This window comes from Aedes albopictus, chromosome 1 (genome assembly GCF_035046485.1).
Source record: "Aedes albopictus strain Foshan chromosome 1, AalbF5, whole genome shotgun sequence".
In the NCBI taxonomy this organism is placed as follows: Eukaryota; Metazoa; Arthropoda; class Insecta; order Diptera; family Culicidae; genus Aedes; species Aedes albopictus.
The window spans coordinates 209,985,536-210,013,436 of NC_085136.1; the positions used below are offsets into that span (position 1 = coordinate 209,985,536).

The window sequence follows — 27,901 nt, forward strand, 5'->3', positions numbered from 1 at the left end:
TTCACGGAGAAGTTGGATGGAAAAATAATTCATAGAGGGGTTTCCTTGGCGTAGTTTTTAACTGGGGGCAACATGGCAGTCGTGGTGGAGTACTAGTATGTATTTGAAAAAAAAAAATAAAAAAAAAAACGAAAAAACTTGCCCAAAGACAACATATACCTAAAACTAATAGTTTAGGCGTGAATGTTTTCTCCAGATAAATACGGTCCACAGACCATTGTTCATTGCAGTGTTACATGTACTTTTTTGGGGGTTTCCGAGGGTCTCATGTGCGTTACATGGGGTCCAAGTTGGTATTAAAGGGGTTTCGAAGGCATTTCAGGAAGTCTCGGAGCGTTTTAGACAGGTTTCAGAGGCGTTGCGGAGGCGTTTCTGAGGGTTTCGGAAGGTCTCAGGTGCGTTACATTGGGTCCGAGGTATTTCAGGAAGTTTCTGAACATTTTCGGCGGAATTCAGAGACGTTACAAAGGGGTTTATCGGGGATTTCGGAGGGTCTAAGGTCCAAGGAGGTTTAAGAGGCATTTTGGAGACATTTAAGGAAGCTTCGGAGCAGCTGCATTCAGAGGCGTAACGGTGGCTTTTTCGGGGGTTTCGGAAGGTCACAGGTTTGTTACATGGGGTCTGAGAGAGTTTAGGGGGCGTTTTAGAGGCGTTTCAAGAATTTTCAGTGCGTTTTTGGCGGGATACAGAGGCATTATGGAGGCGTTTTTGGGAGCGACGGGTGCGTTACATGAGTTCCAAGGAGGTTTCAAGGGGCTTTCAGAAAGTTACAGATTCCAGATTCCACTTGGCGGGATTCAGAGGTGTTGTGGAGACGGTTTCGTGGCTTTCGAAGGGCACTAGATACGTTACATGTGGCCCGAGAGTCTTACGGGGATTTCGAAGTCTTTTCAGGAAGTTTCAGAGCACTTGCAGCAGGTTTCAGAGGCGTTACGAAGGCGATTTCGATGGTTTCGGAGTGCCTCTGGTGCATTACATGGGGTTCATGTGGGTTTTCAGGAAATTTCGAAGGCATTTCAGAAAATTTCAGATGATTTTCAGAGACCCTATTACAAAATATTTTGAAACGCACCTGAAATGCTCTTTGATTTAAGGGTGTTCTTGAAACCTCTTGATACGATCCTGACCTGAAACGCCTCGAATCGTCTTTGAAACCTCCTTAGTCCAATTGAAATGCCCTTGAAATTATCATAACCATTTTGAAATGCCTCTGATACTCCTTTGGATGTCTTTAATAGGGTCCAGAAACACCCTGTAACGCACCTGAAATGTTATCAACCGCCCCTTAAACCTCTTGAAATTTTCCTGACGTCCCCTGAAATTCTCTGAAATGACTATAAAATTCCTTGAAACGCCCATCAAACCCATTTTAATGCCCTTTAAAGGCTCCTCAGACCCCTTGAATTGCCCTTAAAACCCCTTGGAATGTCTCTGAAACTCGTAATCCCATGGAATCGATAACCAAACCTGACAAAACGCCCTTAAAAGGATGCTGAAACGACCCTGAAGCCTACTCTTTTTAGCTATCTGGGAACTTTCTGGAAACCTCCTAAGCCTTACCTCAAATTCCCAGAAACAAAACCTAAACATAATTTAATTTTATACTGGTATTTTGGGCATATTTTCGCTATAACTCAGTCAATTCTAAACCAATTGTCTTGAAGTTTTGTACACAACTAGATACTATACGTATCTCACCGCGTTCCAAAATGTGTATTAACTGGTTGAAAAGTTATAGCAGAAAAGTGCCCAAAATGGAAGCGCTCTCGAGATAATTTCACTTCCCTATCAAAGTTTTGATATGTATCTGGGCTTTTCCTGCGCTCTGTAACCTATCTGTATTAAGGTGAAACATCAAGAAAGCCCATTGCATTTTTGCTTACAAACTTTAGAGGCACAAATCTGATGAACAAAGCATCGAACCAAGTCGCACTTGATTATCCTGACTTTGCTCACTTGCAAAAAGAGGCAGCTTTTCAAAATCGACCGCATTTGTTTACGAATTTTTAAGATTTGTGCTTTTGAAGACGTGAGTAGGGGTGCAAGTCGGCCATTGTGGCAGCCATATTGGTACTCTCTGAAGTTTCTCCTTAACCTCTGTAAATTGTTATAATCTAGACAAATTTGTGCATCTGGCTTCTCTGGTGAAAATACAGAATAATCTGACACCCGTAATGCAGTTCCTTAGACATATATTTCACGAGGTCAAAATCCTCCGCTCGGGAGACAAACTTTCCCACTCATCAAGCATCCCGTTTCCTGAATACCAAATTGCAAGCAGAAACCTCCAGCCAGCAGACAGACATTCATACAGACAGACACTTCCTTATTTTCCATTAACAAACGAAACGAATACCCCCAGACAGCCAGCATCAGCAGCGCCAGCCAGCGTTCTGTCCGGGCCGGGGTACCAAAACCCACATCAACCGTCATCACATGCGTCACACAAAGACTCCAGCTTCCCCGGTGGAATACCGACGTCCGTGTTCCGTATCCACCCCGCAACTTGCATACGTTTGCACCCGAAATAGCATGATTAAATTTTCATCTCATTTCCAATTTCGGTTTTAATATCCATAGAGAAATATTTTCGGGAGAAATATAAACACAATTCGTTCACAGAGTCTGTCGGTCGACCAGCAGTACACAGGAGGTGGGTGATACGGGAGAACCTGAGAGATACTATCGAAGAACATTCGCACGTTCTTTCAATATCCAATTTTCCTCCACAGTGTGATACACACCTTGCCGCCACCTTACGAACATTTAGGATTGCATTTTCTTTTCGGAGGACGACGACGTGATACACCCCTTTGATCGGTGCACACTGTGTGTGTTGTTCCTTTTCCTTTCCACCGTCGTAATTGAATCACCAGCTGTGCAGAAAGGGTGTCCGACAAGGATAATTCCACATTAATGAAATTTTTCCTCCGCGCTGCTGTCATTGCGTCAGTGTCCATGAAAATATTATCCATCCCATCTCTTACCGAACCACCATATGAGCGAGCATTCGCCTAATCAATTTTCCTTTGTTTCTCTCTTTCCCGCGCCGCGCTGCGCCACACAGATTGAGGACGAAGGCAACCACGGAAACGACGAGACGCGTCTCTTCATCCTGTCATCGCTGGCCGCGCAGCACAAGAGCCGGGTGGCGTGTGTCCTCTGCGAGGAACCGATGCTAGTCTTTGACCGCTACCCGCTAGTCGACGGAACGTTCTTCCTCAGCCCGAAACAGCACGCCAAAGGATGTATCGAGGTAAGTCCGGCCGAAAATCTGTTACGATGGATGCATTTACGTGCCTATGGCCAGCGACCAACCAACCAACCGACCAACATAATCTTCGAAAGGTGGGGGAGGTCATTGACCGACCTTCTGATCCGTCTGCATCAAACGCTGGCGCTGCCTGCCTGATGCAGTCCTAATAGATGTCTGTCTATGATGGGCGTCGATCAACATGATGGCAGATGATGATGTTGATGAGGTTGAAGAATAACCTGCCATAATTCACTGCTCGCCGCTCAGCTGACGACGACCGACACGGTGCGCGGAAGCACCACCACCTTCGCGTCGTCGTCGTCGCCGTCATCATCTGGCTCATCGAACTGGACTGGCCGATCACGCGGGCGGCGCGGTGGTCGTTACGTTAATAGCAGCGCAAAGGAAAACAGCTTTGATGGTACGATTTTCCTTATGTGTTCGGGAAAAGTTTTTCCATGAGTTTGTCCGGATGGTGTGCTAGCGGGTGGATAAAGATGTGTGATTACTGCGTACACTGGTCGACGAAATTTTAAGCGAGATTTTCAGAGTAGTCGATCAAGTATGATATAGAGAGACCACGTAGATTATAGAGAATAAAAGTAGAAATTTACTTTATCATACGCGCTAATTATTATTGACTTTTTATTATGGGGAAATTCAGGCTGGTTCATCCCCGTACGCGCTAATCACCGTCATATCAGACGGAAAACAGGCAATGATTACAGATATTCCCAATTACCTTTGCCAATAACTCATAAGATGGAAGCATAAAGATAAATGCTATCAATAACCAGCACCTATGAAACTGGAAATCGACAGGACTAACATTTGGAAAGGGCGTAATAACCATTGCAAATTTCTGCTTCTCTTGTATGTCCCATTACATGTATTCATGTAATCTCTGACCAGTAACAGGTAGATTTAACTCTCCTCTATCTGATAACAATCTAAGTTTGCATAGAAACTTGAAATACGCACGGAAGAAACAGAGGCATGCAATGGTTGTTCCATCCTTTTCCTGTGTTGGTCTAGTATTATGCGAAATTTCGTGTGTCAAGTTCACTCCATTTACGAGTCGATTTTATTTTCTTGTTTTGCGTGCGACGAAGGCAACCGCATCAATGCAGCAACTAGCTGAATTGTCCTTCATCGCCGTACAATTTTCACATCGCCAGATTCACTTGTTAAACCAACCTTCAATTCACACTCCACATATGCTCTGGAGCACTTGTAAGTTGGATTTCACTGCTGTATAATGCAGCAAAAGCTGTTCAATTAATGAAAAAAAACACCATTTTCCCGTCGGTAAAGTGTAAAGAACAAGTTCTCTTCACCTAGGAAAGATACAAGCAAATGTGTGCGTGGATTTTCTGCATACGAATCATCGTATTTCACAACTACAGTGAATGTTTTCTGCTATGGCGTATCACGATCTAATGAGCAAAAATATTATTTGAAAAGTTACATCCAGTTTTCTGCTCAATCATACTTTGAACACATGATATGATTTGGATTGCGAAGAATTGTAATTGTTTACCATCCTATGTACAATAGTGTCACGTAGAAGGTGTGCCGGGAATTGAACTCAGGTTGTGCCCGAAAGAGATGTGGACTAGACGGGAAAAAATAATTCGAATGGCAATAATTCAATCTTATTTGAAGGAAATTGTAGTTTTTTCGCTACACTTTTTACGTAGGGCAGCTAATTTATAAATTAGTAACTGATACCAAAATTTCCATGAGGCATCAGGCGAGGTCCAACAGTAAGCACGATCATTATTGGTCGGTGCTTCGGTAAACGGGAACTAGTTGAAAACTTCAGAATTTTTTTTACAGGCATTATCGAAAATTCAAATTTTTTCTGATTTTTGGAAATTTTAAAACTCTAATGAGCATTATTTGCTATTCTAAATGCATTTAGCCATTACTTATATTTTTTTCAATTACATATCTCTTCATTTTTTTTCTTTCGAGCAGTGGAACTGAATTCTTAAATCCAAGATATGACCAACATCGTACTTTTGATTCCGAAAATTTTGAAGAATAATGATGCCGACACAGATGTTAAGCAATATAGCCAGAAACGTTTCCTTTTATTGGCTATGAGTTGTGATACTTAAACGAAAACTGATTATTAAAATTAAAGACTTATCGATTTGCGGGTAAGATAAACCTGAGTTTATCAGCCACTGATGACTGAGTAGAAATCTTTCTGGGTGCAGGAGCACAGACAAACAGACGTATCATTTGAAATAAATTGCAATTAAAATGATCGTCACGAAAACCAAATCGCCCTATGATAACCACGCAGTGTTTCTCCTACTGACGAATAGGTGGCGGTGTTGAGCAAACGTCAAATAGGAGCGAAAATGTTGCCAGCGCCGTGCGAGCGTGAGCTACAGAATGTTTGAACTGATTGTGGAACGATGAGAAGTGAGTAGAGTGATGTATCTGTTTGTCTGTAGCGTGAGTATTAATTAGCAACGTGGGTCTCAGTTCGCATTTTGACTGCCAGGTGGCACTAGTGCTACAAGAGCCAGAATGGTTTTGACACTATTCGTCACCTGGCGGACAAATTCTAAACCAAAACGCCGTCCTTATAGCAAATAAAGTTTTCAAGGTTTAAGAGCTTGGATGTTTTCGATGCTAACGCCATCTAGTGGATGGATTTTGAATCACAAAACCTTCGGTACACACTTAGACCGTTCGCAATGCTGTTTTATTTTGTATGGCGAGTTTTAAATTTTTTTAAAACTCGCCATACAAAATAAAACAGCATTGCGAATGGCCTTAGGAAAAATCACCGACTTTGGTAATGATTTACCGTAATCTCAACCGTTGAGTTTGTTTAACAGGAAAAAATCGGTAAATGTTGCGACTTTTACCGAACTTCGTTAGATTTTAACAGATACATGATAAGATTTTACTGAAATTTGGTAATTTTTTACAGAATTTCGTTTAAAACCCGTAATGGAACGCTCAGCAGTTGAAATTTCGATAAAAATTACCGAACGCAACCAGCTGTGTAAGTAAGCTCTTCTCCTGCAAACCAATGTGGCTGCAGATGCCATTTTTCTGGATATTCTGATTGTCGAGATAAGGAAATTGGGAATTTTTCAGCACTACGCGCTACCTAGCGGATACATTTCAAGCCAAAGTATCTACTACTAGAAAGTTTTGATTTTGTTATGTGTTGGCTAGAAAAGATTTTGGAAACAGATTTACGGGTAGTTTATTGAAAGATTACACACTCATTTGAACTCGAAATAAGGGGAAAGCGCTCGGAAACCGGAATTTAACAGATTTATCAGCAAGAATCAAGCTTGTTAATTGCATCATTTGTGCTTTTTTTGTTTCTCGGGGGAATATTTGGAAGTATTCCGTGGTGAATCTGTTGAATAATTCCGTGAGGAATCTTTGGAAAAGTTTTTGGGGAATATTTGGAAGTATTCCGTGGTGAATCTGTTGAATAATTCCGTGAGGAATTTTTGGAAAAGTTTTTGGAGAAATTTCTGGAGAAAGCAGTACAAAAATGAACTTTGGCAAGATTTCTTGAAAGAATTCCTGGATGAATCACAGGAAATATTGCAGAATGATTTTCTGGAATAAAACTACCAGAAGAATTCTTCGAAAGTCCATGGAAGTGTCTCAGCAAGAAATTTATAAAAATCAATAAATGTATCTCTGGAAAAATCTTGGAAGAATGCTGAGAAAAAATCCTAGAAAAAAAATAGGAAGTACTCCCAAGAGGTTTTTTGAAATATTTGGATAGTAGTGTCCAGAAATAACTCAAGATGGAAGTTATTGAAATATTGCAGGAGAAATTCCTGACAAAAATTGTGGCAAAATATCTGGAAAAATTCTTGGAAGAATCCCTAAAATAATATTCCTTTGGAAAGTTTAGGGAGCAGTCTCTGGAAGAAGCCTGAAAACTACTGGGAGATTCCATGAGGTAACGATATGGCAATTCAAGGAAAGAATCGCAGGAGTACTCCACGAAGAAGCCATGGAAGAATCTCGGGAGGAATCCCAGGAAGAGTTACGGGTAGAATTTTGGAAAAAAGTTAAGGACGGGTAACCTGGAAAAATTTCGAAAGTAATCTATAATGTCGAGAGTTATAACTAACTCAAGTCTCTGGAAGAATTCTTGGAAGGGTGGAGTCGACCTGTAGGGATGGTTAGAGCACATAACTGTCAAAATCGCTGCGAGAATTCCAGGGTGTTCATCTAGAAATGTTCTGGAAGCATTGCATTGAAAATCTAAAAAAAAACCTTTAGAAGCACTCCAGCAAAACATAAAAATTGAAATCCTCATATGTGCAAATTCAGAACCAATTTCTAGAAAAACTCCGGAAGAAATGCTTTGAAAATTTCTGTGAAAAATACCTGGAAGGGTTCTTTTCTAAAAGATTTCCGAGAGAAATCCCTAAAAAAAACTGGCTAGGAAGACTTGGAGGAACTCTGGAAAGAATCCCTGAGGAAATTCCAGTAGAAATCTGCGTGGAATCTTGGAATAAACCATAGAAAAATGTGAGTGGAATTGCAAAAAGAATTCCGGAAGAAATCCTTGAAAAAATTAAAGGAGGTAAATCTGAAAAAAATGCCTACAGAAAACCTTGGAAGCATTTCGGAAGAACTCCTTGGAAAACTCTCCGGAAAAGTCCAGAGATTTTGGAGTAATTACAAGAATGGAGGAATTTCAGAAAACATTCAGAAGGATTTCTTAGAAGAATTTCGGTATGATTCTTTAGAACAGTTTCTGAAGAAATTCCATCTGTACTTCAGAAAGAAACTTCGACAAATCACAAGAAATAATGCTGGGATTAATCCTTGGAAGAATTCTGGCAGGATTTCCGGAAACAATTCCTGAAGAAATTACTGAAAGAACTTCGGGAAAATTTATCCATTGCTGTTTACGTAATGTGAATATTTAATTATAAAATAATCGATGACCGAGATTCATTAAATGAATTTCGGGAGAGAAATTCCAAAACCAAATCGAAGAGACATCATCGGAAGAATGTTGAGAAGAATCTCTGGAAAATTTCGAAAAATTACTGGGAATAAATGCGGGATGCTTCTTTGGAATAACTTCAGGAGAATTTCCTTGAAAATCCTTGCAAAAGCTTAACGAAAATTAATTAAAATAATACTGTCAGAAATCGCGCGAAGAATCCCTGAAGAAAAGATGAGAACGACTAAGTGACAACACCATAATAAATCCCTGGTGAAATCCGGTTGCAATTCTTGGCAGCAAATTTCAGCAACAGAATCCCTTAATGTCATTCATAATATCTTGGGATGAACCCATTCAAGAAGATTCAAGAAGAAATCAAGAAATCTCAGATTGTAGTTCGGAAGAAATCCTTGAAATAATTCTTACATCCTACGTACAGTTATCTGTCGTCCAGTACCTGAATAATAGGTAAAAGGGATAGTTGAAGCGGTTAAAGCTTTGCGAATCTTCAATCATATCGTTGGTGATCTTTCCCGAGCTCATGACTTGGTGGCTTGACAGAAAATCATCAGCCTGCTTGTCATCACCTGCGGTGACCCAAAACTTATCCATATTAACGGCAACAGTGCAGTAATGATTGGCTCTGAATCCTGGAAAAAAGGCAACAACAGATGACTGCAGCTTGGCTTTTGTCATCTAAGTCTTGATGTCGCTGAAATCTGTCCAGCTATCGTAAGGTAAATTTCAACGGAACTCAATAGTTCTACCTCTTCTGGGCATTTGTAGTGTAAATAAATAACCTCCAAGACCTGGCCGATCGATGTTTCACCCACATCTGATCTGATCTGATCTGGATCTGATTATCACTGGCTATCTGCTGGCAGCCACATAGCAATGGACGCCCAAGGAGCACACAAGTCAAAAAGGAGTATCGACAGCGTAGGGTTTTGGTTGGATACTAGTAATTTTCAAGTTATTCTGCCTTTGAGTTAGAATAACATGAATGAAGCTCCTGTACAATCAAAAACCTGCGCTGTCGACACTCCTTTGGAACTTGTGTGCTGCTTGGGCGGAAGAATCAACGATCAACGCTTAAGTATAGCTCAAGAAGAACATGGGAAATTTAGCTGCGATCCTAGACAGGGATGAGGGATGAGATAAAATTGATTTGATTGATTTGTCTTTATTTAAGAGACTTTCAGCTGGTTCGTCTCTATGAGATAAAAATATTATTTGGTTATTTGCTAATTCCACTGCCCATACTGCCGTATGCAGCACAGTTGTCCCATGTTAATAGGGACTCCCATAGAACATGGAACAACTATGCTGCACACGGCAGCATAGTAAGACATAATTATCAACATAGAAGATTTGTACAGTCAGGTTTTTTTTTACGCGGTTTTTTTTACGCGGTTTTCATTTACGAGGTTTTTTTTACGCGGATTTTTGAATTAACGCGGTTTTTTTTTACGCGGATTTTTGAATTAACGCGGTTTATTTTTACGCGGATTTTTGAATTAACGCGGTTTATTTTTACGCGGTTTTTTGAATTAACGCGGTTTTCATTTACGTGGATTTTTAATTTTAAGCCGGAATTTTTCCAAGCATTATTATAGAGTTTTTTCTACATATTTCTGTAGTCTTGGTGCTTAACAGCATTAAAAAGGTAGAATATGATGCAGAGAAATTTTCTGGATATCCAAGGACATCCAAACTGTTCTGAGTTTAGATCCTAAAGTCTACGTCTGTAACGGTAACTTCTTGCACTATACAAAGCAACGATTTGTAATCTATTATGCCCAGTAAGTCTTTTGAAAGTTCAATAGACAGTTGCAGATCAGTCGGGATATCCTAGGTCATCCAAACTATTCTGCAGTTTAGATCCTAAAGTATACGGGTGCAGCGATAGCTTCTTGCATCATACAAATCAACGATTTGTAATCTATTATGCCCAGTAAGTCTTTTAAAAGTTCACTAGACAGTTTCAGATCAGTCGGGATATCCTAGGTCATCCAAACTGTTCTGGAGTTTGTATCCCATATTCTACGGGTGCAGCGGTAACTTCCTGCATTATACAAAGCAACGATTTGTAATCTATTAAGCCCAGTAAGTCTTTTGAAAGTTCAATAGACAGTTTCAAATCAGTCGGGATATCCTAGGTCATCCAACATATTCTGGAGTTTAGATCCTGAAGTCTACGGGTGTACCGGTAACTTCATTCATAATACAAAGCTATGACTTGTAATCTTTCATGACTTTCTGAACATCTCAAAGTTTAATAGACAGCATCAGATCTGTTGAGATGTCTAAGGACATCCAAACCGTTCTTGAGATTACATGAACTTTTTTCATTGTACAAATCTACGATTTGTAATCTATTATGTCCAGAGAATATTATTATATCTAATATTGTATCTATCTATCAGATAATTATGTCTATTATGTCTATTTCTGGCTGTTCAATTGGCTGATTTGAAATATTTTAAAACTATTTTGGAATAATTATTGATTTAAACCCTGTCTAATTATGTATAGTTACTATTTTTAGCTTGAGAAACTACTGTCATAGCCATAGACTTTAAAAACTGAGCTCCAGAACACTTAGGATTACCTGGAATATCCCATTTTTTTCTAAGAATGATTTGTGACCTTTAACTATCAACCCTCGAGCAATCGCGCTGTTGTATTTTGTACAACATGTTGAAATAATCTCGCTTTTCGTGTTCAGTAATTAGCGTGGTGTTGACGGTGGTGGGCAACCGCACGAGTTACGGAAGGTTAAGTGAACATGATTTGCTGCCTGTACTTCGACACTTATGCGACAACTGTGAGATGGAGTCTTAACAATCAGTGTTGCAAAACTTCATCTCATTCATTTGAACATTAACCAACAATAGTGTAGAATTAGCTTCTAAGTTAAAATACACATAAATAAAAACTAAAAAAAAAATAACCAACAAATCTTTTCAAACATTGTTCCTTCTATTCATGTTCAAAACGATTTCATTCAATCAGGACACCTATCAAATGAGAAGTGAATCCTTGTCAATTGAATACATTGTCACTCGAATGAGTACTGGGCACGAATCACGAGAAAACCCTGCAAAATTCCGCCAGACTGAAAAAATATCGAATGTCGGGTCAAAGTTGGGTCAATTTTTATCGAATGTTGAGCCACTGTTGGACCAACATCGACCAAGTATTGGGTCCATGTTGGGTTTGGTGGCCAAAATAAAAATAGGTGAATGATAGGTTGATGTCGGGTTTGACGTCATCAATGATGGTAAAAGCTTTAAACCTTTAAACAATAGCTTGGCAGTTTGTGTAACTTGTAGAAATTGTGAGTGACAGGCAAAAATCTTAAAATTGTCTTAAAATAATTCGTTGAGTTCATTTTTCAATATAAAATTAAGAAGGAAATTATTGAGTTAAATTTATAAAACATGGTTTTCATTTACGCGGATTTTTGAATTAACGCGGTTTATTTTTACGCGGATTTTTGAATTAACGCGGTTTATTTTTACGCGGATTTTTGAATTAACGCGGTTTATTTTTACGCGGTTTTTTTTTTTTACGCGGTATGTATCCCCCGCGTAAAAAAAAACCTGACTGTACTACACATGGAAGTAAATTGTCACAGGAAATGGTGTAACTGATAAAATATCCATGACATTTTTCCACAAAATTCCGCGACATCTCCCATACCTTATCCTAGACTACGTGTTTCAGGCCAACAAGATTCTCTAAAATTTGTTGCCCACTGGCCACACCACATCCCTCCCGTACATACTGCAACACATACTCCCGCCGCGATGCATATCACTTCCCCCGGAAAGTATGCAACTCATTCGAACATTCATCCATCATCGCTATTTTGCCGATGTCTTCTTTTCTTTGTGACCCAGCCAGCGATCAACCATCGAAGACGTCGTCGGCACCAAATCAGCTGTCAGACTACGTGTCTACTCGCGTCCTGGTATCCACATAAAGAAAAAAAAAAACATTTTCACTTTCCGTTTACATTACCGCCCTTCCGGCCGGCTTCCACCAGACGTTGACCCGCGCGTAGACTAGATTCTTCCACCTCATCAGCCATTACAAATATTGATTCTCGTTAGATTGCTTTCACCCGGCTCCCCAGGCCAGGCACGGCAGGTTCCTTCATTCATGACGGACTGATGATGATGACGACGATGGGCACGAATTCAACCATCACATTCGCCACCCAAACGGCCCAGTCGGTGCGGTGATGGTGCACGAGAGCGAGCCTACTTTCAGGGGCACATTGAACTCTTTGTGGTGCTGATGCAGGCTGGAACGTCACCGACTGTCGTCTGCGGTGCCTAGTAGCGTTTAAATTTAACGCCCGGCAGCCACCATTGACCTAGATTCCACCGAAACCGGCGACAACGACGACAACGGAGCCAGACGATGACGGCGGCGTCTGTGTCCATAAAGGCGTGCACTCCATCGCCATACAAAGGCCTTTTGTATGCACGTCTACTACCACAGTCGCGGTCGTCCTTGTCGGATGGTGGTCGATGGCGAGGTACAACGGAAGTTGAGTGAAACCGGACGTGTTGGTGGCGGATCACGAAAAAAGCGTCTGGCCAGGACCACACTGACTGGTGATTAGGGTATCGGGATGCTTCGTTGGCATAGTCCCCTCATTCGGCCTATCTTAACGTTAACCAAAAACTCAAACAAACACGCATAACTGGAGATCAGAAAAGCCATGCGCCAAACAACTGTAACATTTCGTTTCTATTTTAGCATTTTGGAGCATTAAAATTGAATGAAAATGTCATTTTGTTTAGCTTTTGTAGACGCCATGATTCCTCGGCTTAGTGGGTAGTCTATACACATGATCATAAATGGCCTGATTCTGGAACATTTCGAATTGACTTTTCGATAACTGAACATTTTATGCGACGGTCAAAGACGCTATTTTGATCTTCTATATTTGTTTTCAACGAAAAATTACTATTTTACAAATTAAATGTGGGCCGAATATTGAGGACATTTTTTTCACCATGTACCCAAATCTTGGCCCACCAATAAAATGACGTCAACAATACCGAAAAAGTGACGTCAACCACATTGCTTGCGAATGAACCAGAAAGAACGAACGGGAAGAAATATTTTGTGTGCGGTGACTGTAAAAATATAACACAATAATATGATTGCATTGTTATTGTTACTAAATAAAGAAAGAACTTTAGTTTAAGTGATTTATTTATAGTTATGTGAAAATTTGGCACCGAAATTGTAATTTGAAAGCAAGATTGGTGAACAAACAGTGATAATACTGCAGCAGAAATAATCAAAAATTATAGAATAAGTGGTTCTAGCGTTTGGAAAGCAATAGGCCAACGTTGTATCCACTAATAGGCCAATTTTCGTACCATAGACCAACGTTGCATACCTTCGCATCGAATCTTTTCAAAGTAATTAAGTAAATTCTTGAATATTTACGCTAGTATACTTCCAATTGCAGAAGCATGCACTGCCTAGAGTGCGTGATAGAGTGAACACATAATTTATACTGCTATTATTTCACGAGTTATGGTCAAAATTGTCAAGGCGGCTGGCATATTAGGCCAAGGAACGGTACACATACCCTATATCGCCTCCGTTACGTAGTGGGTGTTATTTCGAGCAACTGTATCGAACTGGGGGTTGGAATTATGGTCAAATAAAATATTTCTCTAATGACGCTGCTCCGCAGCGTTCGGATAAACCCCAAAAGACAAAGTTGCGACCGGCATAATTAATGGTATCGTTAGCTGTTCGACGAAGAAAGAGCAAATCCGCAACCTAAGCTCGAAACTTAAATTAGCAGTGTAATGAGACTGTGCGCTTGGCGGCGGTTGGTTGGTAGCTATGCGCCCGAACGGTATGCAAATTAGCGGCGCGCTACAGCGCCATCTCTCCCTCAACTAGAAGGGACAAAAATCAAACGCTCGTAAAATCGCTTATGATTTAATAACGATACTCATTTTTCCTCCTTCTGTCTCCCGTTTTGTTTCGTTTCGCAGGTGAAATACGAGAATCGAGTCCAATACCTGACGTCGGTTTGCATGGCGTGTCTGGACGGCGTCGAGCAGAGTCGAGTTGTACGATGCAGGTAATTATTATTATTGTTATTGTTAGTTGGGGTTCCACGAAAAAAGAAAAACAGCTGTTCGGAGTGGTCATTTATTCCGACACCACATTGTCCCCACCCCGGCTGGCTACCTGTGGCGTGCAGCGAACCCATGGGAGCAGATTATCATTCTAATTAAATTTCATGGAAAAGCACACTCTCGCTTGATCCGGTCAATTTGTTGAACCCACCTGGCGGCTCCTGGGAAAAAAAATCACGGTGGAATCAGATTTGAATATTCATTTGCTTTTTTTGGAGTACGACGACCATGGTGACGCGAGGTTTTTCGCCCGCCTGGGTGGCGGAGGACAATACTTTGTCGTATAATCGCTACCCACCATAATTACAGCTAGATCCAGCTAGAGTAGAGTGGAAGTGATGTGCCGAATGAGAGAGTGGTTATGATTGATGACTTTCGTTTTGAGCGGTTGAGGCGATGGTCTGTGGTCAGGATGGTTGCTAGACTGACTGTCTGAGCTCGCAGGATAGTTAGGATTGTGGGAGGTCATTGACTTGGGGAATATGTACACTTGTTGAAAACGTTTTGTTGGACATGAATACTATGAAGTATGACATGACTTCCTAGACGAATCCTGTCGTGTTCGGTTCCGCCTACTAGCATCCACCTCCAGTGCGACCTTTGCTCGCGTTTCAGGCTGGTGTACAGCTCTGTCGCCATTCCAAATGATTTGGCGGTAATGTCCATGTCGCCTGCAAAGCACGCTAATTGACCGGATTTCGTGAAAATTGTAGTTGAGCCCGGCTCGTTGTATTATGCCTTCCAGAGCGGTGCTGAAGAGTAGGCATGAGAATCCGTCTCCTTGTCGTAGTCCCCGTCGTGATCCGAATGAGCTAGACAGTTCACCCGAAACCCTTACGCAGTTGTGCACACCGTCCATCGTTGCTTTGATCAGTCTGGACAGCTTCCCAGTAAAGACGTTTTCGGCCATATGCCATATGCCGGTATTTACGGCATTTCTGGAGGATTTGCCGTATGGTAACGATTCAGATCCATTCTAGACCAGCTGTCTTTGAAGAGCCCCTACTTTCTTCCTTCCCGTAGCTGATAGGTTTACTTATTTTCCTTACCGGTCAATCTAAGGCCTTTGAAGCCGCTGCTGAACGTACGAGTCGTCTCTATTCTACTTGGTCCATGGCTGTGTGTCTCCAGTTCCGCACTCTGCGATGGGCCCGCGAATCGTCCTCCACTTGATTGACCCACCTAGCTCGCTGCGCATCACGTCTTCTTTTACCGGTCGGATGACTCTCGAGAACCATTTTAGTCGGGTTGCTATCCGACATCCTTATGACATAACCGTAGCCTCCGTTTTTGGCGGTGTGGACGATGGTTAGTTCTCTTAGCAGCTGATGCAGCTCGTAGTTCATTCGCCTTTTCCAAGTCCCGTCTTCCATCTGTACTCCGCCGTAGATGGTACGCAGCACCATCCGTTCGAAAACTCCACGGGTGCGTTGGTCCTCTGCACGTAGAGTTCATGCTTCGTGCTCATAGAGGACTACCGGTTTAATCAGCGTTTTGTAGATAGTTAACTTCGTGTGACGGCGAACTTTGTTCAATCGTAGAGTTCTGCGGAGTCCAATGTTAGCTCGATTTTCTGAACCACAATGTGTCTCTGAATGTCTCTGCGGGTGTCGTTGTTGGCGGTCATCAGTGAGCCGAATTCTTCAACCGCCTCGATTTCTTCACCATCGATTGAAATTCGAAGTGACGAGCGGAATGATTTCTCAGTGAAGCCCTTTTCGACATGATGTACTTTGTCTTCGACACATTAATGACTAAACCGATTCGCCTGGCTTCATATTTTAGTCGGCTGTTTCGGCGTTTCCGCCATCGCCTCAAATTTGCGAGCTTTAATATCAATATCATCAGCGAAATCAAACAGCGGACTTCGTGAAAATCGATCCACTCGTGTTAAACAGCAAGCACGAACGACCACCACCTTGCCGTAACCCTGCGAATGCACTTGAGAGTGTCTCTGATGCTCGAACTATGCACGAATCCGTATTCGTGCATAATCTGCCATGGCTGGTTTCATTGAAGCTGGTCTGGATTGAAAATCGATGAACAAGTGATGTGTGGGCACGTTGTATTCGCGGCTTTTCTGCAACACCTGGCGGATGGCGATCATCTGGTCCGTTGAAGCGCGTTCACCCATGAATCCTGCCTGATATTGATTGCCCTACGAACTCTCTTGCAATCGGTGATAGACGGCGGCATAAAATTTGAGAGAGTATCTTGTAGGCAGCACTCAGTAGTACGCTCGCACGATAGTTCCCGCAATCCAACTTGTCGCCCTTTTTGTAGATGGGACACACGATACTTTCCATCCATTCCTCCGGTAATACTTCCTCCTCCCAAATCTTGGTAATTACCCCGTGTAGTGCTCTCACCAGTGCTTCGCCGCCGTATTTTAGAAGCTAGCTTGGTAGTTGATCTGCTCCAGCGGCTTTGTTGTTTTTCAACCGGCCAACCTTCTCCTCAATCTCTTGGAGTTTAGGAACTGGGAATCTTTTGTCCTGCACACGTACTCTTAGATCTGCCACCACGTCACCTATGGAGATTTAGTATCAGTAGGTCGGCTCCACAGGCACAAGCACCTACGGAGCTTGCAACGTCACCATTGAGGTGCTCAACGTAATGCTGCCGCCACCTCTCAATCATTTCACGCTCGCTCGTGAGAAGTTTCCTGTGATTCTCTCGTCACATGTCGGCTTGTGGCACAAAGCCTCTGCGCGAGCGGTTCAGCTTCTCGTAGAACTTCCGTGTGTCCTTAGCGCAGTACAGCTCTTCCATCGCTTCGCGATCTCGTTCTTCCTACTGGCGTTTCTACCTCCGGAAGACTGAGTTCTGCCAGTTCCTCGCCTGTCTATAACGTGCCTCATTCACTTTCGTGCGGTGTTGCAACATTCTCGCTCATGCTGTATTCTTCTCGTTTTTAAAATGTTAACATTCGCCGTCATACCAGTCGTTTCTGTGATTCGGAGTCGTGAAGCCTAGTGCTACAGCCGCAGCCCTGGCAGATGTTATGATTGCCCCTAAACGTTTTCACCATGGATCCTGTTTAACACAACTCTTGCAGCGCTACGATGGCAAACCTTCTTCAGTAGATCGGCGAGTATGCAGGTGCTCCCAATGAAGTTGAAGGATCGTCAGTTTTACGTACCGAGTTTCCAATCCTGTCCTGTTTCGCCGCTGGTCGTTGCCTATGGTCTTGGTGCGTATTGTTCTGTTACTGCTGTTGGTTTTACTTTCCCGAGGAGCATAGTGCACAGTTGAGCTTAACGTGTCTCTGTAGCCGGCCTACTGAAACTGCTTTTCCAGCGTTTATCGCTTCGGCAATTTGGTCTCTCCCTGCTCTGAAGGATCTGCTGTACATTGAATACCTCTTCCAATATCCATTTAGCCTTAGCCTTCTAACTCTTCTCGCTTTATTTTCTGCTCTTCCAGGTTCTGTGCCCAGAAATGGGACGGCTCCTCGTTGGTTCTGGGAACTATGTACTCGTACGACATCTTTGCTGCAATGCCATGCTGCACTGAACGATTGAAGGTAAGCTCTAACTCGATCAACTGGTCTATTCGCACGAGACAGCCAACTATATCTTGTAATCTCCTTGTAATAACCTTCACACTTCTCCTTCTTCTACCCCCTCGCAGTGCAACAACTGTTTCAAGCTGCTGCTGCACCCGCACCAGCGGCTAAACTTCTACAGCGACTACAGCCACAGCGTTTCGTGTCCGTACTGTCACGCCCAGGACACGCACTTCGTGAAGCCGTTGGCCTACTGCTACACCAAACAGCCGATGCAGCTGTTCCAGCAGTGGCCATAACATGAGGCCCCGTTGGAGTCCCCCAAGGTGGCCGACGTCCCGTTTGCCACCGCGTCGTCCGCCAGCACCACGACCTGCAGTCGAAGCAATAGCACCTCGTCCGCCGCAGCCTCGCCTCCGTTGACGTCCTCGGCGACGTCCGCGGTGGACTCGATGGCAGCGATGAACTCGTTTATCCAGGAGCTGCGCAACCTGAACAACTCCGCCAGCAGCAGTGCTATGAGCAACAGTAGCTTCGATTCCGGCTTTTCCGCTTCGTTCACTGGGGACTCCAACGGCGGTAGTGGCCGGGCCACTGCCATTCCAGCGCAACCTCATCAGGCGCAGTCATCGAGTATCATCTGGGGCAACAAGTCGCTCTGGGGCGTTCCGCCTCCGAGCCCTTCGCCAGGAGCGATCAAGTCACCGACAGCGGATCCAGCATCCAATTGTACTAACACTAGCAGTAACAACAGTATGTACGTCACTAGCAAAGATTCCTCTAATACTTCTTCCGGCGGTTCCATATGGGCCTCGGCAATGACGGCTAACCCGTCAACGGTTCCCCCATCCCAGTCCCGATCCTCGAACTTCTCCGCCAATATTTGGGAAAATTCAGGTACGAAAGCAAACCCGGAACCGCTCGGCTCGATCTGGATGATTCCGGAGGCCGGCCGCGGTAACGGGGTATGGGGTGCCAGTTCTCAGTTGCTGCGACCCACCGAGATAGGCTCCGGATCCGGGGCCGGTGAAAGCAAACTGAGCTCATTGTGGGGCACTTCCGGGGCGCCGTCTTGTTCGGCGTCTTCGACTGCGTCCTCAGGGAATGTATTGAAATCGCTCCGGCTGGCAGGTACGGTTGGCGCCGGAGGTGCTGGTGGGGGCGCTAGCTTCGGCGGACTCGGTGGGCTGATTACTAGTCCTCCGGTGTCTGGGAACGCGACGGCCATGCCAGCGGCCTCCACATCAACCATGCAGCTATTTTCGGACGACTTTCTCAGTTATCTCAATATCAACAATTAGAGCAATTTTACAACCTGTTATTTAGTTCGATTGCGTTTTATTATTATAATTATTATTTTTATTTGTCTGACGATGTTTAGTTTGGAATTTATTATTTTTTGCTGTTTGTTTTATGGATATATATTTTTTCGGTTATTCGTTTACACATGCAATGTACAATGCATTATAAGAGAAAAGTGTTTTCATTTTTGAACCATTATTGAATCGTGTTGTATAGATGTTTTTTTTCTTTCGGAGTAAACTAACGAAATAAACGGAAAAGTCCATTATCACACTAATTGTACTATCTAAAAGAAACCCTAAACCGAGCAAGGAGTGTGACAAGCGCGTTTTATCTCATTTTTTCTAATAGTAAGTAAATGAAAATGATAAAATTAAAAACTCGAAAGCTAAACCAAGAAACGGAAAGTAAAGCAAACGTTCAGTTCTGTCGTGTAATCTCGTGTTTAAGCTTAAAACGAACCTCAAAAGTCTAGCATACTTCGAGGTTAGGAATTGCGTATTGACAAATGCATTACAATCAGTTACTTCCCGTTATCGACGTTATGGTAAACAAAGGCAAACACTTTAGGGAATGGATGAATGTTTTCCAGTTTTTTTTTTTCGTCTCTGGCGATGAGCGTCAACATACAAGAGTTAAATCAGGTATTTCTTCTAGGCTTAAGGTATTATACACAGTGAAACAGAAATAATCCTTTAGAAGTTTATACATATATAGACGTACGCATAAAACATACAACATGTGAGAGGAAGCGAAACATAAACCCTGTACATATAGGCTCAGATGCAAAAGTGAACGATTAGCAAGCAATATTTATGAGTGCGATGATGGTCGAACATGGTTGCTTGGGAGAGAAAGGGAGCGAGAGCGAGAGCGAGTGATCAAAAAAGTTCCATGTGTTTTGGAGTCTCAATGATCGAGTAAGAGGAGCGCCAATAGAAATAAAGTTTTGCAGCCATGTGAGATTGGGGATCCTCAGAACAACTGAACAACTGATCTAGGCGTTTAGAGTTAAGAAAAACAAGCGACATGTGATTCAAATCGTGGATATAAGGTGTAAAAACAACTCAATATTCGACTGCAACTGGTATGCATATGAACAAAAAAGCAACATTTTAAATAGTTCCCGGAGTTTCTAAAGCTCGCGCTGTATTCTTTTATCTGCTTGACGTTAGAGTTTAGAGAGTACCGGATAGAAGGAATCTTACTAGGAAGTAAGAGGGAAGTATTTTTCAAACAAAAATTCTTTTGGGTAACATATTGTTTACATTCGAACGAAAGAAGCTAGGAAGGGAGCAGTGAAGTGCTAACGAAAACGTTTTAATAATACGCAAGTAAGCAAACTTTTGGATGAAATTTTAACTTTTTGTTGGAAAAGAATACGACAGCAGGAAATTTTTTGCACAAAATCGATATTTACATTTTACTCTGAATCCAATCACATACATTCGAAAAAAGTGCACATTCATAGGTGATATCAGATAGGTTTATCAAAATTTTGGACCTTGGAATGGCCAGGTGAGTAGATATTCAGAAAAGCTCGTGAAAAATCGAAAAAAAAAACAGAGCACATCCCTTCGTGGCCCTCCCAAGGATCCCTTATGCTCGGAAAAATGCCAAAAAAAAAGAATGTTAACTAACTATCCCAACCAGGAAAAAGGACTGAAATGATTGCAAATCAACTTAAGGCTTAAGCGAGGCGTACCCATTCATATTTCCCCTAAAAAGAATCCTTCCCAACCCTTTTGTCGAACACCTCCCGCACATTCTAACACTTCAAAGTCACAATTTAACCCACAAGCTAAGTTTTAAAGGTAAGTCAAAATTAAAAATAACGCGTTGAAAACGAGAAGTAAACAAGCAACTGGTGATATTTTCCCCTCTCAAACGTCAAGTTGTGCGGCTGTTTTTGTTCGCACACTGACGTTCCAAACAACTGGTGTTAGACTATACGACGCGCATAGTGCGGAATCTGATTTCTCGCTTTACACGGTAGACTGTAAGATAGACATCAATTTGCGAAATGTTTCTCAATCAACGCCCAATTGGAATGACACGGAAAAGAGGAAAACCCGTCCAGTCGTGCACCCGTGCACCGGCTGACGGCAGGCAGAGGCTTTATTTTGAAAGTTCTTTTGAAATCGAAAGTTGTAATTAATGTACGCTAGCAACGCGCTAAATGGTAGGTTATAAGATTCCTTTCACATCATCCCTCACCACCATAAACGCATCGTCACCCATCATCATCCTAACAACGAGTTGAACGAAGGAGACAGAGAAAGAACCAGAAGAAGCAGGACGATCTGCTTTGACAGCAGCCAACAGGGGGTAGAAATGCCGATTTTTCACTCAGAGAGATACACAGAGAATTCGTTTTCCGAGCATCAATTGGAAGTCGAGATATCGTTCGGTTCAGTTTTTCAGAAAATTAGCAAGCAGAACAAGCATAACATAGATCATAGCAGCCAGTCAAATTTTTGCATGAATGGGAGACAGAGAGATAGAGAGGGAGTGAGTGCGTGTTAGATCAAGTTTGCATTTGTATCAAAGTAAGAGCTAAGAAAAATCTAGTGCTAGCTTGTAAGGCCAAAAGGTAAACAGTGAAATACTTGAAAATATAATTACCAGAAACACACACTAAGTCTTGGTTGTTAAACAAGGAATAGGAAAAAGATCGGTAGACTCCCGAATGAGTTTACCTGTACTTGTGGAGAGAAGAGAAAAGGCATGAGTCCTGCAGAAAAGAGCATATAAAACATATGTTAAGTAATCTAAATGAAATAAGCCACTTTAAGAACGTAGATTTTAGTAGCACACCCAGAACACAATGTTGACATATCCTTGTTTCTACTAAAATAAAAGAAATACTAGATGTGAGTGTCCTATGTAGAAGTAGTTTGTAAACACTCTATGCGTGGATTCAGCTATTGGCAGTGGCACTCTTCTGGCGTAATGGGTTGTCGAGTTATTATGTTATTTTTTATGTTTAACCAAATTTTATCGTGCCAGACACTCCCTTAACCAATGGAGACTGTCACCAGTTTAAGATTAAAAACAAAATAAAATTCTCAGATCATCTGATGAAGTCACGTACAAATGGACAGACCACGTTGAGAAGAGTGTTCTTCCGATAACGATCCACCTCGTAGCATAGCAACACTTTTTCCCTTTGAATTTAAGCCAAGTTTGATGCACACACTGTAAACAAGCTACGCATCAGCTGCGAAGCGATTGCAGTTATTAGGATCAATGTACGTTTTTGTCCCCTATCTAGATATGATGTAAGAGATAAGTCGTTTTCTCTGTACCCCAGTCCCAATAAGTTCGAGAAATGTTATGCTTTTAGTTAAATTTACGATAAAATTTTGAATAGATAAGCTCATTTGGTTGCATCACATTTAAACCTAACCTCATCGAAGCTGCTGAAACAAAGTTGTCAACATAACAACAAACACAAATGACCCGGAAAAAGCTCTTCCAAACTAACCGGAAACACCGATACAAAACACAAACACTCAAAACACAGTTTTTGGTTCGACCCTCTATAACTTTGTTGACACCTTGGGAGATGTTTTTGACAGGTGGAGAAAACTATAAACAATGGTTGATTTAGTAAATTGCCACTCTAATAATATATCACCACATATTTGCTAATATAGAAAAAGAAGCATGGGAACGTGAACAAAATACACATGTACAAACAACCAAATAGAATATTTGAAAAAAAGATACAAACAAACACACACATGCAAGCAGTGAGATAGATAAGGGGGTGATATGTTACCCGGAATGTACAAAGCAGTAGGACATAGCCTTTCGGAGATAGCACAAGTAGGCGCAGATCCCCTTTCTTCAAGTAATAAACATTAACAAGCTTGACAGAGTAATACTACCACTGATGCAATACCTCAAAAATAAAAACCGAACTGCTAGCTGCCAGCATTGACCAACAGCAATCAGCAAATCAAAATAAACAAATAAATGGAATAGATCTTCGGCAGCACTGATCCATATGGCGACGCAACCGATTCGGTCCGGATTGGCTCTAAACCAACGCAAACAAACACTCTTGTAGTCAAATCAATGATTGTGATTCTAAACATGTTTACAAAACACAAATATGAACTCAAGTACAACTTGAGACACAGGTGACACCAGTACTACCTCAGCAGAGACTAGCGAAATTTGTTGACGATGACTTAATGCTGTGCCACAGACGCCGAGAGAGCGATAGAGAACGAGCGAGCGAACGAGCGCGACAATGTTTACAAACAAAGCCAATAGGAGAGAGAGACAAACACAAACAAACAAACAAAACAAAAGCCAGAATACCTCACAAACATCTCAGTAGCCCGAACCGATCGGCAATGCGCGCAAACAAGCACATGGCCAACTTTGACCTCTTTATTGACAGCCGCCAAACCGTGCGACAGTGGGGGACAGTGTTGCCAGAATCAGGGATTTACACATCTGAAGCCTATATGTGAAACCAACAACGTTGACCAGTCCGGATTTTCACCCACGACGCCCGCGATGCTGTGTACGGACTCGGTTAACACTATTCTGAACTCGTCGTAAACCATTTACACTTCCAGTGAGCGTCCCTCCAGTGTTAGGATAATAGTTTTTCGATTCAATTATGTTCGCAATTTGCTGATATTTATTAAACGTAATTGATTGCAGCAACGTAAATGAAGTCAACTTCTAACTTGAAACCCGTAAGTATGTATTCCTCATTCATGAAAAAAACAAGTAAACCACTTTTAAAACGTAAATTACTAGCGATGCCCAGTTGGGCCCCGAACAAAACAAGCTTCAAGTACAAACTAAATAAAATATATCAAGTTAGTTTCTCGTTTTCTGTTTGCCAACTTAGTTCGATTTGTTTTAGAAAACCCCTGTTCAGATTCCTGTTTGTAACGCGGAAACAATTTACTAAACCAATTGTTTTTGCTTCCTACGGCAAACTATACCAACTACTAACTCTCTTGTATTGAAACGAAGGAAAGTACTCACTTGAACTAAGAAATATCTATTAAAGCAAATATTTAAGCTCTAATCATACAAATATATCTATTTAGTCGATGTTGAATTAGTAGGGCATAAGTTTTTGATTTTTGGTCCGGGTTTTCCTAAGTGTCGGTTTTTTCCACTACCCAACTAAACCAATTTACAAAAAAAAACTAACGAAAACAAGTCTATGGGTCGCAAAAACAATAGAGGATCAACCGTAGCGGTAACCATAAATGTCTCAATTGACAGTTCTCTTCGCTGTGTAAGTAATGTGCATTTATCTCTTCGTAGTGTGTACATAGGTTCCAACAAAATCACATTAATAACGAATAAGAACTTTTTCCTACTCATCTAGATTAGTGTGAAATTCCGATTGATCCCAAAAGAAATTTTATCAAATGTAATGCAGAAAAAAACGGCGAGCAATGTGTATTGTAGCTACATGGTTAAATGGACCCTTTCCAAAATGCAACACTTAACCGAATTATGAAAGGTGTTAATAGTTTAAGCGAGTGTAGGATAACTAGAGTAAATGTGTATAAACAAAATGTTTTTCCAAAGTCAGACGGAGAACAGGAGCGAGCGAACCAAGAGAGTATGAATCGAGCGAGATAAGAGTGAGCACGAGTAAAGTTGGATTTTTCAGTTTTCTCCGTTTCAAGAAGCACGCAAAAATCGGCATAAATCTCTCGAAAAGAAGCAAAGCAGAATCCTCTGGTTAATATTAGATCAACCGTAGATGATAGGGCTGTAATACCTCTTTCTTTGGTGGAAATTCCTTGGTAAAAGAAATAATAGTTGATAGGAAATCAAAACATGGACTAGAAGATCGTATTTTTGTGATATTTACTGTTTTTTCAACGTCATAAGAGATGAACAAAAAGGGAAAACCAATAATCGAGTCAAAACGAAACTGCCATTTTTTCGAAACACCCGTGTTTAAGCAAAATTTACCCGAAATTGGAGGCGCACAACTCTTGCCAAAATGGAGAAAAAAATACGAATTCCCTTGGACTGATTTTAAGCCACAGAAAGCAAAAAAATCTTTAGGTCGTTTTGAAATGTTTGGTTCCATTTCGGTCATCCATCAAAATTCTTCGCCAAATGTCACGAAAAAATGTAGAAAGACTACCGAAAAATAGCGACGCAACATGGTCCAGAAAGAAAGCAAGGGGAGAGAGAAAGAAAAACGCGGTCTAGTGTTGGATCGACGCGATACAGCAAGAGAAAGAGAGAGGGTAAATCCGACGATATAGAAAACAGGAAAATCACTAACACGCTGGTATGTGGACCAAAATCGAGCGAAAACCAAAAGTGTGCGAAGCTTCAAGCGAATGATCTCTTCCTTCCCCCCAGAGTGTATTTCCCTATTTCGATCGAAAGCACCGACAATCGGGTGCAGCTGCAGTACTACTAATACTACAATAAGTGAAGAATTTTCAAAGGCGTCGCTTTGAAAACTTGAACGCGGCGGCGTCAGGCCGGGGAAACTTTAAACTGTTTGTCATTGTTTTTCAGCATTTATCATTCAGTTTTTCTTAAATTCTCAATCAATCGTCAACACCACGGTGTACAGCATTGAGAAGGTGATATATTCCGGAAAACTGACACTTTTTTGATGACGCAAATCATATCGTTCATCAAGTATTCCACATTAATGTGATCAACGCAAAAGTACGATGAGAGTGATTTCACATGTTTACGTTCAAAATGGATGTTTACTTTTTAAATAGCCTGCCTTGTCTTCTTGTATGCCGTGGTCATCACGAAGGAACCACTGACTGTTTTTATTTCCATAAATGATTTCCATATGTGAAGTTTACCGTTAATTTGTTTACAAAAGCAAACTCTTCGGCAGATCGGATGAACTTGAACTGTCGACCAAGGATGGAAATCTAGTGATCATGATCAGATTTCGAATGTGTCGCGGTCGAACGGCATCGCGCGATCATAGCAACAACGATAACATTTTGTCGTCAAGCGTCCTAACAAACTACGGTCCGAGAAGAATGATTCGCTCGGCATGTGCGGGCGCGATGCGATCGTTATCATGAAGTCGAAATGATAAATTATAGATTTCATTCAGTTTTTGAGCATTCTTGGTGATTTAACTTTCAGATATGCTTATGAATGTATTATTTCGAACCATGAATGCGGCTTTCGGGTGCATAAGTGGCATACATTGTGATGAATAAAATTTATCACGACTTGTAACATGATCCGATAACGGGTCATCACGCGATAAAGCGTGCATCAGATGCTTTGATTGTTCTGTGATATGAGCACGGTGTGAGGCGTCGGCATCATGCTACTACAAGAACAAGGCTATCTTGGATTATTCATATCCTGTATCATTTATCGCTTGAACTGATTTTCTGCCATCCTTGCTGTCGACCTATCGTATTCAAATTTGGCCACTTCAAAACTACAAAATTTAAGATTTTTATCCTGAGCGTATTCATAATCAAGCAGGACGTTGATCCACAGAGAAATAGACGTCAAACTCTCATCGCTTCACATCGATCATCTTTTTGACGGTTGATTCAAATATTCAGTAGTTGCAAGTGATACTGTACTTGTTCACGAAGCAGTGTGAGCAAATTCATTCTCAGTGGACGTGGCACTGTTCACTCGTACAATGGACTTATCCACCAATGAATAGAATTCATCCGTTCCGAAAAAATTGACAGTAAAGCGGGGCCTTTTCTTATCAGAATTGGACGTTTCTGATCGGAAGTGGCTCCACTCTAGTGTGAAAACTCTCGTCTCGAGTGTATTCAGTTCATCGATGGATAAGTTCACAGGTAAACTAGTGCATGGGTTCAATCAAGTGCCATTCCCGATTTTTACCGGAATTATTTATGCCGTGAATCCATATTATAAAGCTTTATTGCTGCAAACAAGTTCCACGTTTCCCTGGTCAGCAAGTAAGCAATACACGCTATGTCCAAAGGGATGTATTATGAAAAGTGAATGTACCTCAAAATTTATTCGCTAGAACCATATTTTTGGACCTCTAGATTCAGAAAATGTGTGGTTTAAAATAATCCATCTTGGGTTTTTTTCCCATACATTTTTATATGGGACGAAATTGGCCTTAAAATTACTTTTTTCGATATTTGTATGGGAAAATAGGAAAAAAATCAAAAATATCAAAAAACCCAAGATGAAATATTTTAAACCGCACAGATTCTGAAACTAGAGGTCCAAAACTACGATCCTGGGGAATAACATTTGAGGTACATTCGATTTTCATAATACTTCCTTTTGGACATGGCGTGCAATACCTGTATCATTTTAATTTTAATCTTTCACTATTCTCATTCAATTGTCCTCATTAACCTACGTGAACGTAATAATTTCTACAATAAGATTATTTAATCAATCATTGAATCGATACTAAATTAAATATACATTATGAAATTTATTCGACAGATAAACACGAAAAATTTGAACTATAGAGAAAATTTTCGCTAGCACAAAATTCATTCTAAACTCAATCAAAATCCGCAAGTTAAGAACAATTAAATCAAACGGGCGATCGACTTCACTAACTTGAACTTTCCGTTGTGGGCGAAAGACTCAACCCTCGTCCCCAAAACAACAACGATCACCCCCTTCCTTTTCTATTAAATGAAATCCACAAGAAAAAAAAAACTAGTTGGTGATCATCAAGT

The 27,901-nt window shown here is 41.4% G+C and overlaps 2 protein-coding genes across 2 annotated transcripts in view; both read left to right on the forward strand.

Annotated features, from left to right (window-relative positions):
• The window catches only part of LOC109430353 (headcase protein-like), a 147,771-nt gene extending 129,421 nt beyond the window's left edge, over positions 1-18,350 (forward strand). Inside the window, exons 2-5 of the mRNA XM_029867058.2 lie at positions 3,068-3,256; positions 14,255-14,343; positions 17,828-17,927; positions 18,035-18,350. Coding sequence (XP_029722918.2) covers positions 3,068-3,256; positions 14,255-14,343; positions 17,828-17,927; positions 18,035-18,208 — 552 coding nt within the window. The 3' untranslated portion in view covers positions 18,209-18,350. The remainder of the gene's footprint in view (positions 1-3,067; positions 3,257-14,254; positions 14,344-17,827; positions 17,928-18,034) is intronic.
• Positions 18,214-24,913, forward strand: LOC115263653 (uncharacterized). Its single transcript, XM_062846185.1, has one exon. The coding sequence runs from the start codon at positions 18,362-18,364 to the stop codon at positions 19,208-19,210; it is 849 nt and encodes a 282-aa protein (XP_062702169.1). The 5' UTR covers positions 18,214-18,361; the 3' UTR covers positions 19,211-24,913.
• Positions 24,914-27,901: the final 2,988 nt, after the last annotated feature.

What these genes read in the sequence shown, in the direction of transcription:
- LOC115263653 (XM_062846185.1), top strand. Translation starts at nt 18,362, where the DNA reads ATGGCAGCGATGAACTCGTTTATCCAGGAGCTGCGCAACCTGAACAAC.